Source organism: Gadus morhua, chromosome 12, assembly GCF_902167405.1.
Source record: "Gadus morhua chromosome 12, gadMor3.0, whole genome shotgun sequence".
NCBI classification, from domain to species: Eukaryota; Metazoa; Chordata; class Actinopteri; order Gadiformes; family Gadidae; genus Gadus; species Gadus morhua.
In genome coordinates, this window is record NC_044059.1 from 4,089,182 (window position 1) to 4,105,137 (window position 15,956).

General features: G+C 46.3%; 1 protein-coding gene across 4 annotated transcripts; it reads left to right on the plus strand.

The window, feature by feature from the left end:
- Positions 1-3,509: 3,509 nt before the first annotated feature.
- On the plus strand, positions 3,510-15,953 carry LOC115555956 (cytochrome P450 2J2). Of its 4 annotated transcripts, none has more exons than XM_030373022.1 (10): positions 3,510-3,529; positions 5,091-5,193; positions 5,364-5,526; positions 5,720-5,869; positions 11,817-11,977; positions 12,078-12,254; positions 12,664-12,802; positions 12,912-13,099; positions 13,190-13,331; positions 15,348-15,953. In XM_030373022.1, exons 1-10 carry the CDS (start codon positions 3,525-3,527, stop codon positions 15,521-15,523), a joined length of 1,404 nt encoding a protein of 467 aa, XP_030228882.1. In that variant the 5' UTR covers positions 3,510-3,524; the 3' UTR covers positions 15,524-15,953. The 4 variants fall into 4 exon arrangements, with proteins under 4 accessions (XP_030228882.1, XP_030228881.1, XP_030228883.1 ...); XM_030373021.1 differs by lacking the exon at positions 3,510-3,529 and adding an exon at positions 4,154-4,188; XM_030373023.1 differs by lacking the exons at positions 3,510-3,529; positions 15,348-15,953 and adding an exon at positions 14,376-15,320 and having other exon boundaries at positions 4,923-5,193.
- Positions 15,954-15,956: the final 3 nt, after the last annotated feature.

Below are 15,956 nucleotides of genomic sequence, written 5' to 3' on the forward strand. Positions count from 1 at the left end.
TCATCTCTAAGCTTGATTACTGTAATGCTCTGTACATGAATCTCACGAAGACAAGGCTTAGGAAACTCAAATCAGCGTTGAACACAGGTGTACGTTTCATCTATGTATCTCCAGGAGCTTGTCACAATGAGTAGTAATGATCCGACCTTGAGGGAGTCAAGACTTCGTCCGGCTGATGTCGTTCAGATGAAGCTACCAAAGATCTCCAAGCTGAAAGCAACAAACAGGCGCTTCAGTAACTATTCACCAGAAGCCTGGAACTCACTTCCATCTAGATTGAGAAAGATTGATAATATCAGCATTTTCAAGGGCCAATTGAAAATTTTTCTTTTTGAACATCTGTAGGCGTACTTTCATGTTTCCTACTTGAAACAGTTTATCTGTCTTCCATGGAGTGCTATATATTTGCTTCTACCATATGTTTTTGTTAAAGTTAGGAGTGTAGAGCCGCCCTGACATGGGCAATATTCTGTCTATTTTATAGTAGGCTAAGTCTATTGTTGCATATGGGCGGGATATAAATATTTTGTTTCGTTTCGTTTCGTTTCGTACATATCTTAATGGTCACATTTGGGTCACAGTCTTCATTTGAAATGTTCATTCCTTTCATGCCTACCTGTCATCTTGAAGGGTGGTATAATCAGCGTTGCCCCACGATCAGCTAGTGGCTTCTCGATGGTGAAACCCTTGTCTGCCATGCAGCCATCACCTGGCTCTAGTAAATCCAGCAGTCCACTTCGTTCAGTCAGCTCTCAGTCAGAGATGGAGCCGGTGAAGAGACTTGACACAAAAGTCACAGCACTACAAGGGGCAATCCCAATCAAGGCCTTAAAGGTTGTCGTGTTCTTGTAAGATGAGAAAACCTCAGACTGGATGGTGAGGGATGATGGATTCTGGCATCGCACCTCGGTGCAGTCGATGATTACCTGAACATCTGGACTGTACTGCACAAATTTGCTTGGCATGGTGTTCTTGACTTGCTGTTTACTCATCCAGATTGGGAGGGAGCCAAGGAGCAGGTAACGGTAGTTGGCCCACGTTATAACAACACGGGAGACAGTGGACACACTGACCTGAAATATGTCAGCAAGCACCTTCTCTTGCAGACCTGCAGCAACCCGGCAGCAGAAGAGAAAAAACTCAACCAGTTGCAGTCTACGCATTGGACTAGGAGAAATGGGTTCAAATATTTGTTTCCTTTTCTGAGCTTTCGACCAATAAACCAACATGGAGGCAGGTGGTTGAATAGCCTCCCAGAAGTCACAAAAAACATCTCTTGATGTGAATCTGGTGTAAAAAAGGATGTCCTTGTCTGAGACACAAAATCTGTGAAAAGGCACTTGGCCCACTTTCAACTGTGACAGCTCTCGCAATCTCAGCAACGCAATCTCATCCCGTAGGTGATCGGCCAGACATCGCTGAAAAACGTCCCTCAATGCGTCGTCACGCCAACCACTCTCTGCCGCGTAGATCTGGAAATCGATCACAAGCTCCGCCACGCTGCAGTCACCCTGGCGTAGATCCAGAAGACACTGAGCGACCTTTCGTCCCCGAACTGGATGGTCGAAAGCCGCTGCATCGCCTTCATAAAAGCCAGGTAGTTAAAGGCCTCGGATTCCCCGCAGTTCATCTCTGCCGAAGCCCAGGTAAGCGCTACCCCCTGAAGGCAGGCGATGAGGTAGGCGATGCGGGAGGTTTCGGTGGCGTAGGTGAGTGGCTGTTGCTGAAAACCCCTCCTACCTGGAGAAGAAAGCCATGACAAGCCCCTGGGTCGCCCTCATATGGTGCCGGAGTTGGAACGTAGGGCTCCCGGCAAACCTCCAATGTTAAACTCGCTACGCAAGCGGCCAAGGAAACGGCTGCGTCATCTGTGTCGGCTGGGTCCATGTTTGGCCAGATCGTACTGTTACGATTCGGCACAAATGACCACAGACGAGAGCGGTAACAGTTGAACAGTTTATTAAGCCACGGTTGATTAAGGTTGGGGCTGGTGGTTGCACCCGTTAGGGATAATCCTGAATCCACGGACCGGGTAGTCCGAACCGGGGTTGGATGAGTCGGCTGGCAGCCGAACCGACAGCCAAACCCGACAATTTGGTGATGGTGGTAACTCCGGCAGTAGAGCAGGGTTGAAGTATAGTCATGATGGTGATGACTGGTGGAGAGACAGAAGTATTAGGGATGTGCAGACTTGAAAACGAGTAAACTAGAACACTAGGAACACAGGGTATGAAGAATCAGGAAGCCACTCAACAGGGTAAGTACAACTGACGATCTGGCGAAGAATGGTTGGAAGGCTGGGGTAGATATACTGGTGATCCTGATTGGAGATGACTGTCAGGCAGTGGCGGGCCGTACTATTAGGCAAACCAGGCATTTGCCTGGAGCCCCAGGCCCCATAGAAGGTTTTTGGGGCCCCCAAAATGCCCCAATGCATATATTTTGTCCCCATATTTATTATTTTTATAAAAATCTCTTCACAATAGTAGCATCGGGATGTCTAATTACTCATATTTTGACGATCTTTCCGTGTGCACCCCCCTTCAGTCTGCACTACATGGACTATTCCATGTTACGCGCATCACGCTCATCACGCGTATGCAGAAATTATGTCAAATTCAAAACAGTAAGCGGTAAGAGAGAGAGAGAGAAATCGAGTGAGACATAAATCGAGTGAAACATGAAGCGATCATACGAAAGCGGGTCACATAAAAAGAAGAAGAAAGACCAAAGGCAGGACTTGCTTTCAATGCTGCCAAAGCTATCCAGCTTTTTTACAGCCACCGCAGTGTTAGCGGGACCGTCGGCGGCTCAAGAGCAGCCGTCAACGTCGTTTGCTGTCACGTTACTGCTCCTTTCATTCCAAGTGGCTCTGGCTCAGCCTTGGTTTGTCTAGTGAAAGTGCAGACCGTGTTTTTTGCTTTTGTTGTTGCCTTTTTGGAAAACAAAAACAAGTGAGGAAGGATTTAAACACTGGAATAACCTTGCAATGCATCTAATCAACCATGAAAGGTCTGAAGAGCACAGGAAAAATAGTGATAGCTGGAAGCAGCTATCAGTAGGTTTCCAGTAGGTCACAGCATATAGCTGCTGTGACCTCAGGTAAATGATGACATAAGGTTAACAGTCAGTGTAATGTGTCAACATAACTAATCTTATTGTTTTGTATGTTATTCTCAATTTGTAAATAGATAATTAACATTTGCATGAAAGAACGATAGTGACTTTTGTTCATCCCTTGTATTGAGTATTTCATTATGCGACATAAGGTACAATAGACCGGTAGATGCAGGGGCCCCTAAATTACTGTTCGCCTGGAGCCCCCAAAGGGCTAAGTTCGCCACTGCTGTCAGGTGCGGGTGATCAACGTGGCTGGATCGGCGATCTGCGCTGGAATGCGCAGGCCTGACACTGAGACAGCAACAAACAGGGACTGACAAGACTGACAAAGAGCGGTACTAGCGGAAGATAGGATCTGGTGGGAGAGACCATGACAAGGATATGTTTATTAGGACATATAGTGGATGAGGTATTCTTTGATATATAGTGGATGTGGTGTTCAATGATATATACTGGATGTGGTATTATGTGATAGATAGTTGGCTGCATTCTAGGATAATAGGGTGTGTCGTGCACTACGATAGATAGTGGACGTGGTATTCTATGATGGGGCATGTATTCTATGATAGTGGATGTGGAATTATATGATATATAGTGGATTCATTATTTGATAGATAGTGAATGCGTTATTATATGATATATAGTGGATAGATTATGTGATAGATATATTTTGTGCTATTATACGATAGATAATGGATTGCTCCTTTGCTAGATAGTGCCTACTCCTACAACATATTTTCATATCTGACTGCAGGTACATATCCGTCAATAGCTCACGCCTGTGAGGCAGAAGGTGCATGGTTTGAATCCCAACAGGGAACTATTATGGTCTGCTGAAACAGCTTGTTTATATTGTACTACTGAATGTAATACTTCAGGCAGTCAAGGTGACATCCTTGACTCTTTACTCAACAGCTTCCAGCAGTGCAGGTACTGTCCTCGAATAGCGACGGTGTGGTTAGAACTGAGGTTACAATGGGGCATGTCTACATTGAAGCTACTACCAGCTGTCTGTTCTGAGAAATTGCAGGAAACAAAATCAATGTCAATGATTCACATCTATCAGCAGTAGGTACACATTGGCTTTATTGGGGGAACCAACTAACACTGTAACTTCAAGTGACCTCCAGCAGTTGTATCGCCAAAATCACTGTTTCCTTAATTTCCAAACCTTCCAAATTCTGCGTGCTTGACAGGTTAATGCTGCTGGCAGCTATATTTGTGGTTGTTATTAGAGACATATGTTAACATGTTAACCTTTAAGTAAAAGGATTTTGAACTATTTTCCTGTTAAATATTTTCCATTAATAAAAAACAGTGACTGTTGGCAGTTATCATAAGAAGTGTAAATGTAGTGAGTTATAACTAGAGATGACATGGTGATTAGGCCTACATATCACAAAACAGTAGTTTAGTAATAGTATCAGATGTAATGTAAGCTGTGCCCCTGTCGCAATCAAACTTTTCTGGCAGAAAATATTCGGACCCGAGGTAATGTAGGTCCTGCAATTGTGTGTCTGGAACTATATAGATAATTTGGGGTATGGGAATAATTTATAAAAACAAATCGCGCCCATGTGGAAATGGGAAGAAATACATGAGAACAATTTGCTACAGATTTACCTAATAAAAAATATTAGATTAATTCAGACATTAAAATGAACAAAATTATAATTTTAGAACGGTATGAAAAATGCTAAATGATTCTTCGTCAAATCGTATTTGATGGTTGATTACGTCAGTATTGGCAGAACATGCTCTTATTGGTGCACTTAGCCTACAAATACAGACTCTGCTCCAGATTCAGCAGTTGCATGTCTTCATTCAAGCAAAGGCTTAAATTCTCAATACCCCAATACTACCAGACAACAAATGGGGCTGTTTTCTGAAATATTAGCCCTTGAGTGGATGGACACAAGAGGTGTTTTAATATTCATCTTCGTTTTCTTGATCCTTGCTGACTATCTAAGAAATAGAAGCCCCTCCGATTTTCCTCCCGGACCCTGGACTCTTCCTATTATTCGGGACACATATCGGGTCGATCCCAACAAAATGCATCTGAATTTTGAGGAGGTATGTTTGTTGTAGACCACAATTAACGGTAAAAGGCTATTATTTAAAAAATTGAATGCACCAATACCCCCGCACCATTATTTGTCTCCATTGATTGACAATATGTTGTCTGTACAGTTCAACACTTGTCAACACTAACACAAATACATCATCATTTTATTTTATTTTAGTTTGCTGGGAAATATGGACCAATTTTTAGCATTCAAATCTTGGGTGTAAGAGTTGTGGTTGTCAATGGATACAAGCTTATGAGAGAAGTCTTGGTCAAGAGAGGAGAAGACTATACAGATCGCCCGATTATACCAATAATCTACGATGTGAATGAAACAAAAGGTATTGTGTGTTGCATTTCTTCGACAACATACACTATTTTCTTAAACTATGTATACTATCCAACCAAGAGAAAAATTTAACTGAAATCTTAAAATAATAAACAGCTACCAGTGAGGAATTCAGTGAATATATGTTTCAACTAAAGCACAAATATCACTTCAGCCTTGGATGTTTATTTATTTATTTGCAACAGGTTTGTTGTTGTCTAGTGGTAACTCCTGGAAGCAGCAGAGGAGATTTGCTCTCTACACACTGAGGAACTTTGGTTTGGGTAAGACGCGTCTGGAACCAACCATCCAGCAGGAGTGCCAGTACCTGATTGAGAGCTTTGCACAGCAGCAAGGTAGGCCTACTGGATGAGTACTTTTGTTTGATAAGGCCTGTAATGATTGCCAGCGGTGTAATTTACAAATGTAGCTGTGTATATTCATGATCTATTTCGACCTCTCTCTGACCGTCACCACGGTCTTACTACGAATGATGCCATTCAGCTACTTGTTGCGAGACCCTTATCAAAATTGTCACCTGTGACTGATTGGAGGCAGGTCCTGCCGCATAAAGTGGATGCAAGGACATGGCTCTTCCTCTTTTGCCTTCTCGCTTCGGTTTTTCATGAGACCCGGTAAGTTTGAAACTTGGGAAATCCACAATCCGTCACGTTATTCGTGCCGTATTGTAAACAGTCCTGAGGACTGTTTACAATTTTCCCGTTTTTTGCTGTTTTTTCCCTGGTAAACCAACTTTGCTTGTGTGTGCAGGAGAAAAGTACTGGTGAACGAGCGTGAGGCACGGAAGGACGAAACGTTTCTACCCTGTTTTGAATGCTTTATCTATTTTGATTATCATTGGCTGAAGTGATAGGCCGACTCCCCTCTGCAGCAGCAGTCGGGTTGTGCCGTGAAACCCCCACACACGTCCGCGTGAATTGTGCGGGGTTTGTTTGTTAAATAGTTATCCCACGTTTGCGTGAATTCTGAGATATTTAATTTGTTTATTAAGATAATTCCAATGGGAATGACCCCCACATTCGCGTGAATTGTGCTGGGTCTGTGGGTGAGGTTGTTACATTGTTTATGACAATAAACCCATAAGCCTTGTTATCATTGTATGTATACAATTTAGTTGGCAGAGCCTACTTTTCCATCGATATAAAATAATAAATAAATAAAACTGCTTTCTAGGTCCGTTGGCCACTGTACGCAGCAGGCCGGACAATAGGTGGTGGATACGCTTACTGTGCGCAGTAAAGCTACATTTACTGTTCCCTTGGTGGTTGTTCGCAGCAGACTGGGCCAGTACACAAACGGCGTTGGTCAGAGTGGTGTCTGCTCCACCTAGCTCGGCAGCAATTGCCTTGGGTCATTGGCTATTGTTCGCAGTTGGTAGGGTAAACAGTTGTTGGGGCTGCTATTGTTTGTACGCTTACGGCCTATTGAGGCGTGTGTGTCCTGATTGCCGAGATGGCATCCCATATGTGCATCTTTTGCAGCGCGGCCATGGACTCACGTGATGGCCACCGGGAGTGCCCAGGGTGTTTAGGCAGGGCTCATCTCCTGGGAGATGTCAAGAACCCATGGCCCGCCGCACTCGACTTGCCTCTCGAGGAAAGGGCTCGTAGGGCTGGCCTGCAGGCAGCGCTCGTGTCACTGACAGACTCCTCTTCCACTCATGGAAGGCAGTCCTATGAACCAGAGGTTATGTCCTCGGGAAGGAAGCACAGGTCGTCCCATAAGCCTCCTCATAAGCACAAGAGGAGGAGAACCGCAGACGCTGTCGACTCCCCCGCGCTCCCTCCAAGTTCGCCCGTGTGGGATTCTGTAGAGGTGGGGAGCATGTACACCCAGCTTCTGGCAGCCGTTCGTGGCCTGACAGACAGGGTGAACAGCTTCGAAACCCACCCTCGGCAGGCCGAGACCGTCGGCTCAGCGGAGGCCTCACTTGATCACCTGCCTTCCTTTCAGGAGCAAAGGCATCCTGACGCCATTTCACTTTATGCTCAAGGGTCCCTCCTGGGGGTTGGGCAAGACCAGGGGAACTCTGAGGGTGGGCGCAGTAGTGCTACCTCCTACCCAGGGAATTCAACATCAGGAGGTGATGGCACAGATGTCGCCGGTACAGTGGATCTAGCGGAGAAAGTTCTTACTGCTGCGAAAATCGTGGGGCTCACAATCCCGGTGCAGGGTGCTAGCCCAGTCGATGGGGTCTGGGCCGGTATTGCCCAGCCCCGGCCCACTGTGTCCCTCCCTGCAGCAGATGATTTCTGCCAAATGTTGAGAAAAACCTGGGATGCTCTGAGCAAACCTTGTCAGTTTAACGCAGGTTGCAGGAAGGTGGCTAAGGCGTCATACCCACCAGAGACCGGGTTGGGGAATGTGCCGTGTAGAAAGGGAGATGGCTGCTCTGACTTCCGCTGGACCACAGAGGTTGACTGCAGACCCACACTGCCCTTGGAGGGAGTGTGACAGGACTGATCGCCTTGTTTGTAAGGCCTATAATGCGTCTGCTTGTGCTGCTCGGTCCGGAAATGCATTGGCGGTTCTTTTAGATGCTGTAAGGAAGACTGTCGGTGCAGGTGATCAGGACACCAAGGACCTTATGGATACGGCCTTGTCTGCCCTTGCCCAGATGACGCGTGACGTGGGCTCTGCAATGTCATCGGCGATCCTAGCTCGCAGGCAGATCTGGCTCACGTGAGGGCAGAGCTCATAAATATGCCGGTACTGCCAGCCAAGGTGTTCCATCCCGACTCACAGTCTGTGCTGGTTAAAGCTCAGGGGCCGGTTGCACCAACTGGGCGTAACTAAGCCTGGTCGTAACTGCTAAGTAGGTCTTAGTTACGACCTGGCGTTAGAATGGAACTAACGCCAGTTGCACCAACGGGACTTACGCCTGGTCTTAACTACGCCCGGTCTTAGCCATGCGCGGCCATGTGAATGTTCCATGGAATGCGCATATCACCGCGTTGCTAGGATACCTCGTGCCAACAGCTATTTACTATTTTACCGATATCTCAAGTTACGACCAGGCGTAGTTAAGACCAGGCTTATGCCCAGTTGGTGCAACCGGCCCCAGGAGTCTGTGCGTGCTCGCGAGGGTGTAAAGAGGTAATTTCATCCAACCCGAGCTGGAACGGCAAGTAGTCAGCAAACACATTCACGTGTCTGGAGACGTCAGGAGCCCTGGTCGGGTAACACACGCCGGGGTTTCAGCGGGGAAAGTCCGGCCCGGCAGGGGCACTATCAGGGGGAACGTCTACCCCAGTCGGGGGCAAATAGGACGGCCCAACACGGGCGTCCCCCCAGGGGTCCAAGGACTCGGGGGGGCCGTAAGTAGGATACGAGGAACAGCTGCAGAGGTTCACACGCAGCTACGCCTGGATGGCTGGGAGAGGGAGACTTCAGACCCTTGGGTGTTGGACACAATTTTAAGGGGTTACCGACTCCAATTTCGGCGGCGGCCTCCACCCTTTTCGGGGTTCCATCCGACCACAGTCAAGGACCCAGTCCAGGCAAACATTTTAGCAGAAGAAGTGGCTACACTACTGCAGAAAGGCGCCATAACAAGAGTAGGCACCAGTGTACAGCAAGCTGGCTTTTATTCAATATATTTCCTGGTCCCCAAAAAGGAAAGTGGGCCACGCCCCATTTTAGACCTGCGCCGCTTGAACGCGCACTTGAAAACCCAAAATGCTCCAGGCAAGGCACATCCTAGAGTCAATAGAGCCGGGCGAGTGGTTCACTACGATCGATTTAAAAGATGCATACTTCCACGTCCCAATTTGTCAGGAACATCAGCCGTTCCTCCGTTTTGCCTTTCAGGGACAAGCCTATCAATTTCAGGTCCTTCCGTTCGGCCTCTCCCTGTCCCCGAGGGTGTTCACCAGGGTAGTGGCGGCTGCCTTAGCAACCCTTCAGAGGAGGGGTTTAAGGATTATGCCCTACCTCGACGACTGGCTCATATGTGCCCCATCCCGCCAGCAGGTTGTGGAGGATACAGAGTCAGTACTGTCCCACATTCAGTCTCTCGGCTTTCAGGTCAATTCGAAAAAGAACGACCTGAATCCAAGGCAGGAAACGTACTTTTGGGGACTCTGCCTGAACTCTCTCACGATGAGGGCATCTCTCACCCCTCAAAGAGTAGCCGGGATCCAGGCAACCCTCCGTGCTTTTCGCCAGAGCAGGGTTGTAGATCTGCTTTGCTTTCAGAGGATGTTGGGGTTGATGTCTGCTGCGGCAATGGTGGTTCCACTGGGCCTTCTAAGGGCCCATCCATTGCAGTGTTGGCTGAATGCTTTCAGCCTTCGTCCACGGAGGCACAGGCACAGAAAGCTCAGGGTGACCCAGTTATGTTTGCAAGCCTTGCTACCCTGGCGGAACGTCAGCTGGTTGACACAGGGAGTCCCTCTGGGCAGGGTACCTTCCAGGCGGACGCTAGTGTTCACAGATGCCTCCCAGACCGGCTTGGGAGCAGTCTGGGAGGGTCGGACGGTGAGAGGCCTTTGGGAACACCCGTGGGACAAAGAACACATCAATGTCCTGGAGCTCAGAGCAATGCACCTTTGCCTGAGAGCACTTCTTCCCTTTATACAGGGCAAGCATGTGCTAGTACGTACGGACAATCGCTCAGCTGTCTATTATGTCAATCACCAGGGGGGCACAGGTCTGCCCGTTAGGGCAGACCTTCTCTCGCAAGTGGGGGGTCGAATTTGGCATCCCAGGCCGGCTGTCCTGCAGCTGTGGGCCTGGCCCCTCCTCAGCCCCTGCCTCAAAGATTGAGTGAGGCTGTGTTGGAGACCATAAGTAATGCTAGAGCACCCTCCACTTGGGCAAATTACCAGCAGAGATGGAGGTTATTCTCTTTATGGTGTAATGACAGGGGTCTTGACCCAAAGACCTGCCCAGTGGGAATGGTACTCCATTTCCTCCAGTCTCTTTTGGACACTAGGAGGGCAGCCAGCACCTTAAGTGTTTATGCAGCCGCGATCTCTGCATTCCATGATTTGGTCGGGGGCCTGTCTATCGGGATACACCGTATGGTGTCACAATTTTTAAACGGTGCAAACCGTCTACGTCCAAGCAGGTGTTTGAGGGCCCTGTCTTGGGACCTTCCATTGGTATTGAGGTCTTCGACCACAGCCCCATATGAGCCGTTGGGGAAAGTTAATCTTAAGTTTTTAACACAGAAGACAGTGTTTTTACTGGCCTTGTGCTCTACCAAGAGGGTGAGCGAGCTGCACGCACTCTCTGTGAGTACTGAGTGCATGAGGTGGAAGCCTGAAGGGGCAGCGTTGACGCTTGGGCCGAATCCATTCTTCCTCCCCAAAGTGCTAAGCCCTCAGTCAATTAATAGGGCTATTGATCTGGAGGCATTTCACCCTGAGCCAGCCTGTCAGGCAGGGGTAGCTCTTCACACATTATGCCCAGTCAGGGCTTTGAGGGACTATGTGGATCGTACACAGCAGCTGAGACTTGACCACACTCACGCTTTTTGTATGCTATGGAGCTAGGTAGTTGGGTCACCCAGTCTCGAAACAGCGTGTGTCCCACTGGTTAGCGGACACTATTGCCCAAGCTTATGCCGGGAGGGGTTTCCTAGTTCCTGAGGGCCTGGTGGCTCACTCCACACGAAGCATGGCTACCTCATGGGCAGCTTTGAAATGGGTTTCTCTTGCTGACATTTGTGCGGCAGCATCCTGGAGTACTCCATGTGCTTTTGCCAGGTTTTATAGAGTCAATGTGACTTCCACCGCAGCCGGCGCCACTGTTCTCATGACGGCTGCTCAACAGACTAGTGAAGGGGGATCCTTGGTTCCTTGTGACACTTCTGGTACTAGTCATCCGTAGTAAGTCCGTGGTGATGGTCAGAGAGAGGTCGAAATAGATCGTAAGTTATGACCATAACTATGGATCTATGAGACCGAACGATGAACGTCACCCTCCTTTGTCCATCGGAACAAATCGAAGCATTCCAGGCAAGGAGGAAGAGCCATGTCCTTGCATCCGCTTTATGCGGCAGGACCTGCCTCCAATCCAATTTTGATATAAGGGTCTCGCGACAAGTAGCTGAATGGCATCATTCGTAGTAAGACCGTGGTGACGGTCATGGTTCGGTCTCATAGATCCATAGTTATGGTCATAACTTACGATGTTCAATGTTAGGGTGTGTGCAAAAATTGCGTGTTTATCATGCTTTCTGAATATTCCTGCTATTGAGCCCCCAAGCTAACAGGTCTCTTACACTAGTTTTACATGCACATCCCGTCTGAATAACCCAATTCCAAATGTTGTTAGGAGCGCCCTCCAATCCTAGAACAGCCTTAATCAAGGCAATCTCCAACATCATCTCCTGTTTGTTGTTTGGGAAACGCTTTGAGTACACTGATAAGAAGCATCAGTCTATCGTTGAGGACTTTCATGAATTAGTAAAGCTACAAGGAGGGAGAGGGGCGATGGTAAGTCATGGTACTTCAAGGTAATTTCAAGGTCTGGATGGAATCTACTGGCCGTATGGCAGGCTTCAAGTGTCTTATTAAACCTCTATGTTCTCTGTAGCTGTACAACACGTTTCCATGGCTGGTGAAGCATTTTCCTGGACCTCACAGGGGGGTGTTCACTCTGACTCGTAGAGTTTTGTCCTACATTGAAGAGCGGGTCGAAGAGCACAGAGTGGATCATGACCCCTCATTGCCCAGAGACTACATCGACTGCTTCCTCACAGAAATGCTCAAGGTATGTGTATGTGTATGTAAGGTATGACCTTACATATTGTAAAAAGTGAACGTCAGTAGTGTAGCTAAACACCCAGCAGTTTTGGACATTTATAACTGTGAGGCAGAATGTGCATGGTTCAAATCCCGCCAGGTAACTATTATGGTCTGCTGAACCAGCTTGTCTATGTTGTAGTACTGAGCCACTGTAGCCACATAGTCGCCCACCATGATATACACAATGAGTAGCTTTTACATAAATCCTTGGATGGATGGATCAACTCTTTCAGTTTGGGTCTAAGGCAGATTCCTGTTCTCAGCAATAAGCTGAACCTGTGTATAACCTTAGCCCTAACCACCAAAATGGTGTATGTAATGCTAGGTTCATATTATTATGGTGTATGAATGTTTTCTTTCCGGATTCTTGGTAGAATGAGGCTCCTGAATCAAGGTTTGACATCGAGAACCTGAGTGTTTGTACACTGGACCTATTTGTTGCTGGGACTGAAACCACCACCACCACTCTGCATTGGGGACTGCTGTTCATGACCTACTACCCTGACATACAAAGTAAGTGGGAGTGTTATTGTTGCATTCCTTTTTAGGCCATTGAGCATTGTGGGTTTTGTCACGATTCGTCAATGTTTTTTCTAACTTAGACTTATATTTTATTATGCAGAGAAAGTCCACGCTGAACTAGATACCGTAGTTGGCTCATCTAGGCAACCCTCCATGTCTGACAGAGACAGCACTCCCTATACTTACGCTGTCATACAAGAAACCCAAAGGATGGGTAACATCTTACCTCTCAATATTGCCCGTATGACTACAAGGGAAACCCACATTGGAAAGTACACTCTCCCAAAGGTAGAAACCTAATACAAAGTCATTATTAGTTCAACCTTTATTTTGAAATCGTCCCATCTGATCTCTTTATTGCCATAATTCCTCCCACAGGGTACCGTGGTGATGGCCACCCTGAACTCGGTTCTACGTGATGAGACTATGTGGGAAACGCCACACTCCTTCAACCCTCAACACTTCCTGGACCAGGACGGGCAGGCTAGAAACAGGGAGGCCTTCCTGCCCTTTTCAGCTGGTTTGTTAACATGCAACTTCGAATTCATGAAAAACAATTGATGATTGCATGATTCATTTGATGTGTCGCCAGGAAGTGGTAAATGGGGCAACAGGTAGATGTTAGGGGCATGGTGATAGATGTTAAGACATAGACTATTTCTTGTTAAGTGATTCAGCAGATTGTTAATATATACACTTAGATTAAGATTTAACAGAAGATCTCAGCTGAGAGTACTACTGCCCGATAATAACGTGGAACTCAAATCTTCTGATATGTGAGTGCTGTCAGGCAACACTCAGCTTATGTTCTGCTTATGCTTCATTCTTTATTAATCTTCCTGTATTTTTGGCACCTATCTCCTCCCACATTTCTTCACCTAGAGATATTACATTGCACTACATTTATTCGGCTGACACTTTTATCCAGAGACATTTACAATAAATGTATTGAACCATGGAGAGATACTGCCTAGAAATGGCAAGAATGATGTGAAAAAATACAATTCATCAAATGAGCTCACAGCTTCAAGTGCTGCATTTTAGAGTCAAGATGCAGTCTGAACAGATTCATTTTCAGTCTGTGACAGATGATGTGAAGGCTTTCTGCGGCCCTGATGGCAGTGGTTAGCTTGTTACATTTACCGTTTCATTTACATTTAGGGCATTGAGCACACGCTTTTATCCAACGTGACTTACAATTTACAAAAGTTTATGTCAAAGCAAATTTGTCAGAAGAAAGAGGAACAACAATATGTCACTGTCGGTACAGCAAAGTAGTTCATAGAAACAAGTGCCAAGCACTAACCCTAACCACAATTGCTGGGTTAACCCATTCCCTGTATACAACAAAGATAGTTAGTGCCAGGATGTACAACATACAATAAGTGTGTACATTAAGTGCATGGGTGAGGGGTGAGGGGTGAGGGTAAGGGGGGAGGCCATGCAGAGGGAGTCTTCAGTCTCTTGCAGGGGCTGGTGAGTCAATCTGCAGTCCTGAAATTGGCGGGGAACTTGCTTCGCCATTGCTCTGCCAAAACAGACAATCCTGCAATGTCCTCAACAGTGACCAACACGTCCATGTGAGGGCAATCTTTCCTTGGTACAAGGAGGAGCTCAGTCTTGTCAAGGTTAAGCTTCAGGTGAATGGCTGACGTCCAAGTGCTGATGACTGCCTGACAAAGTAACGCGTTACAGTAAGGATATTACTTTTTGGGGTAACGAAGTAAAGTAACGTATTACATTTAAAATTCGGTAACTACACTACTTTACTAGACTATAGTAACGCGCTTACCTGCGTTACCCAAGCCGTGTTCGCCTGCTTGCCTCGGCACGTTGCCATAGCGATCGATTTGAGTGACGTAGCTGCTTGTGCGAAGAAGTGTTCAAGCGCAGAAAACAGAGAAGAAGCAGATGACACGGAAAGACAGGCTGGTTGCAGGGCACTTAATTTTTGTTCTCATGTTTCCCAAAGCCTGTGTTTTTGAAACTTGTGTGTTGCTACTGATTGACTTCACCATAGCCTAGTTTATCCTGTTGTATGTGGATTTTACAGTGAGGCATTTCTTTGTGCAGACAGGGATATTGTTCTTTCATATGGTTTTACATGCTATTTTGTATAGATTTATGCATAAACACTAAGTGATGATAGGGCTATGATGTTTGTCCATGTATCTACAGTAAATTAAGAAACCGGAAAGTAAAGTAATAAGTAGTGCAGTTACTTTTCAGATGCAGTAACTAGTAAAGTAATCTTATTACAATTTACAGAAGTAACTAGTAATAAGTAACTAATTACTTTTTGGGGGTAATTACCCAAACACTGCTACTACTCATCATACTTCTACTTATTATCGTACTACCTAGATAACCGCACTTACCACATTTCCTGCAGGAAAGGCATTTAAAAAAAATTTCTCCTTCAGTGCAATCGATTAGTTAATGTGGGATGTATAGGTATGTATTCATTTGCGTGTGTGTGTGTGTGTGTGTGTGTGTGTGCGTGTGCGTGTGCGTGTGCGTGTGCGTGTGTGTGTAGGGAAGCGTGTGTGTCCTGGAGAACAGCTCGCGAGGATGGAGCTGTATCTCTTCTTCACCTCCCTCCTTCAAAGGTTTTCTTTTTCTTCACCCCCTGGAGAAAAACTCAGTCTAGACTCTGCGTTTGCATTCATTAACTGTCCACAGCCCTTCCGTCTGTGTGCCACGCCACGTTGAATCCATCATCCCAAGCCTTTCCATTATTAAACCTTTAGCATTAGAACATCAATGACCCACGTTATAATAAACGTTGTTCTCCCATTTTGGGATTCTACCTTGTGTTTGAGGAACTTTTAATAATTGTGCGATGATTAAGTGATGATACTTTTTGATGACCGTTCCATAAATACAATTCGGTCCACATATCCTTGCGATGATTAACCAGTTTAACAAGACTACAGTTTGATTTTGTGGGAATAACATTGTTAAAGATGAAGATGAAATTCGATGACACCATATAGGAAGATATTTTTGTTTGCCATTGTGTCGATTGTTATTAGAGAAGTTATTATACAATCCTAAACACCATATGTTTGACGTAGGCCTACGTCATAGGTTTGGTGACCTCTGAGAACTTGAGACGACAAAATTAAAACCTTTGATCAGATGC

What these genes read in the sequence shown, in the direction of transcription:
- LOC115555956 (XM_030373020.1), top strand. Translation starts at nt 4,993, where the DNA reads ATGGGGCTGTTTTCTGAAATATTAGCCCTTGAGTGGATGGACACAAGA. An exon ending in CTACTACCCTGACATACAAA is followed by an intron (nt 12,803 to 12,911) that starts GTAAGTGGGAGT and finishes TTTATTATGCAG; the next exon opens with AGAAAGTCCACGCTGAACTA. An exon ending in GAAAGTACACTCTCCCAAAG is followed by an intron (nt 13,100 to 13,189) that starts GTAGAAACCTAA and finishes TTCCTCCCACAG; the next exon opens with GGTACCGTGGTGATGGCCAC.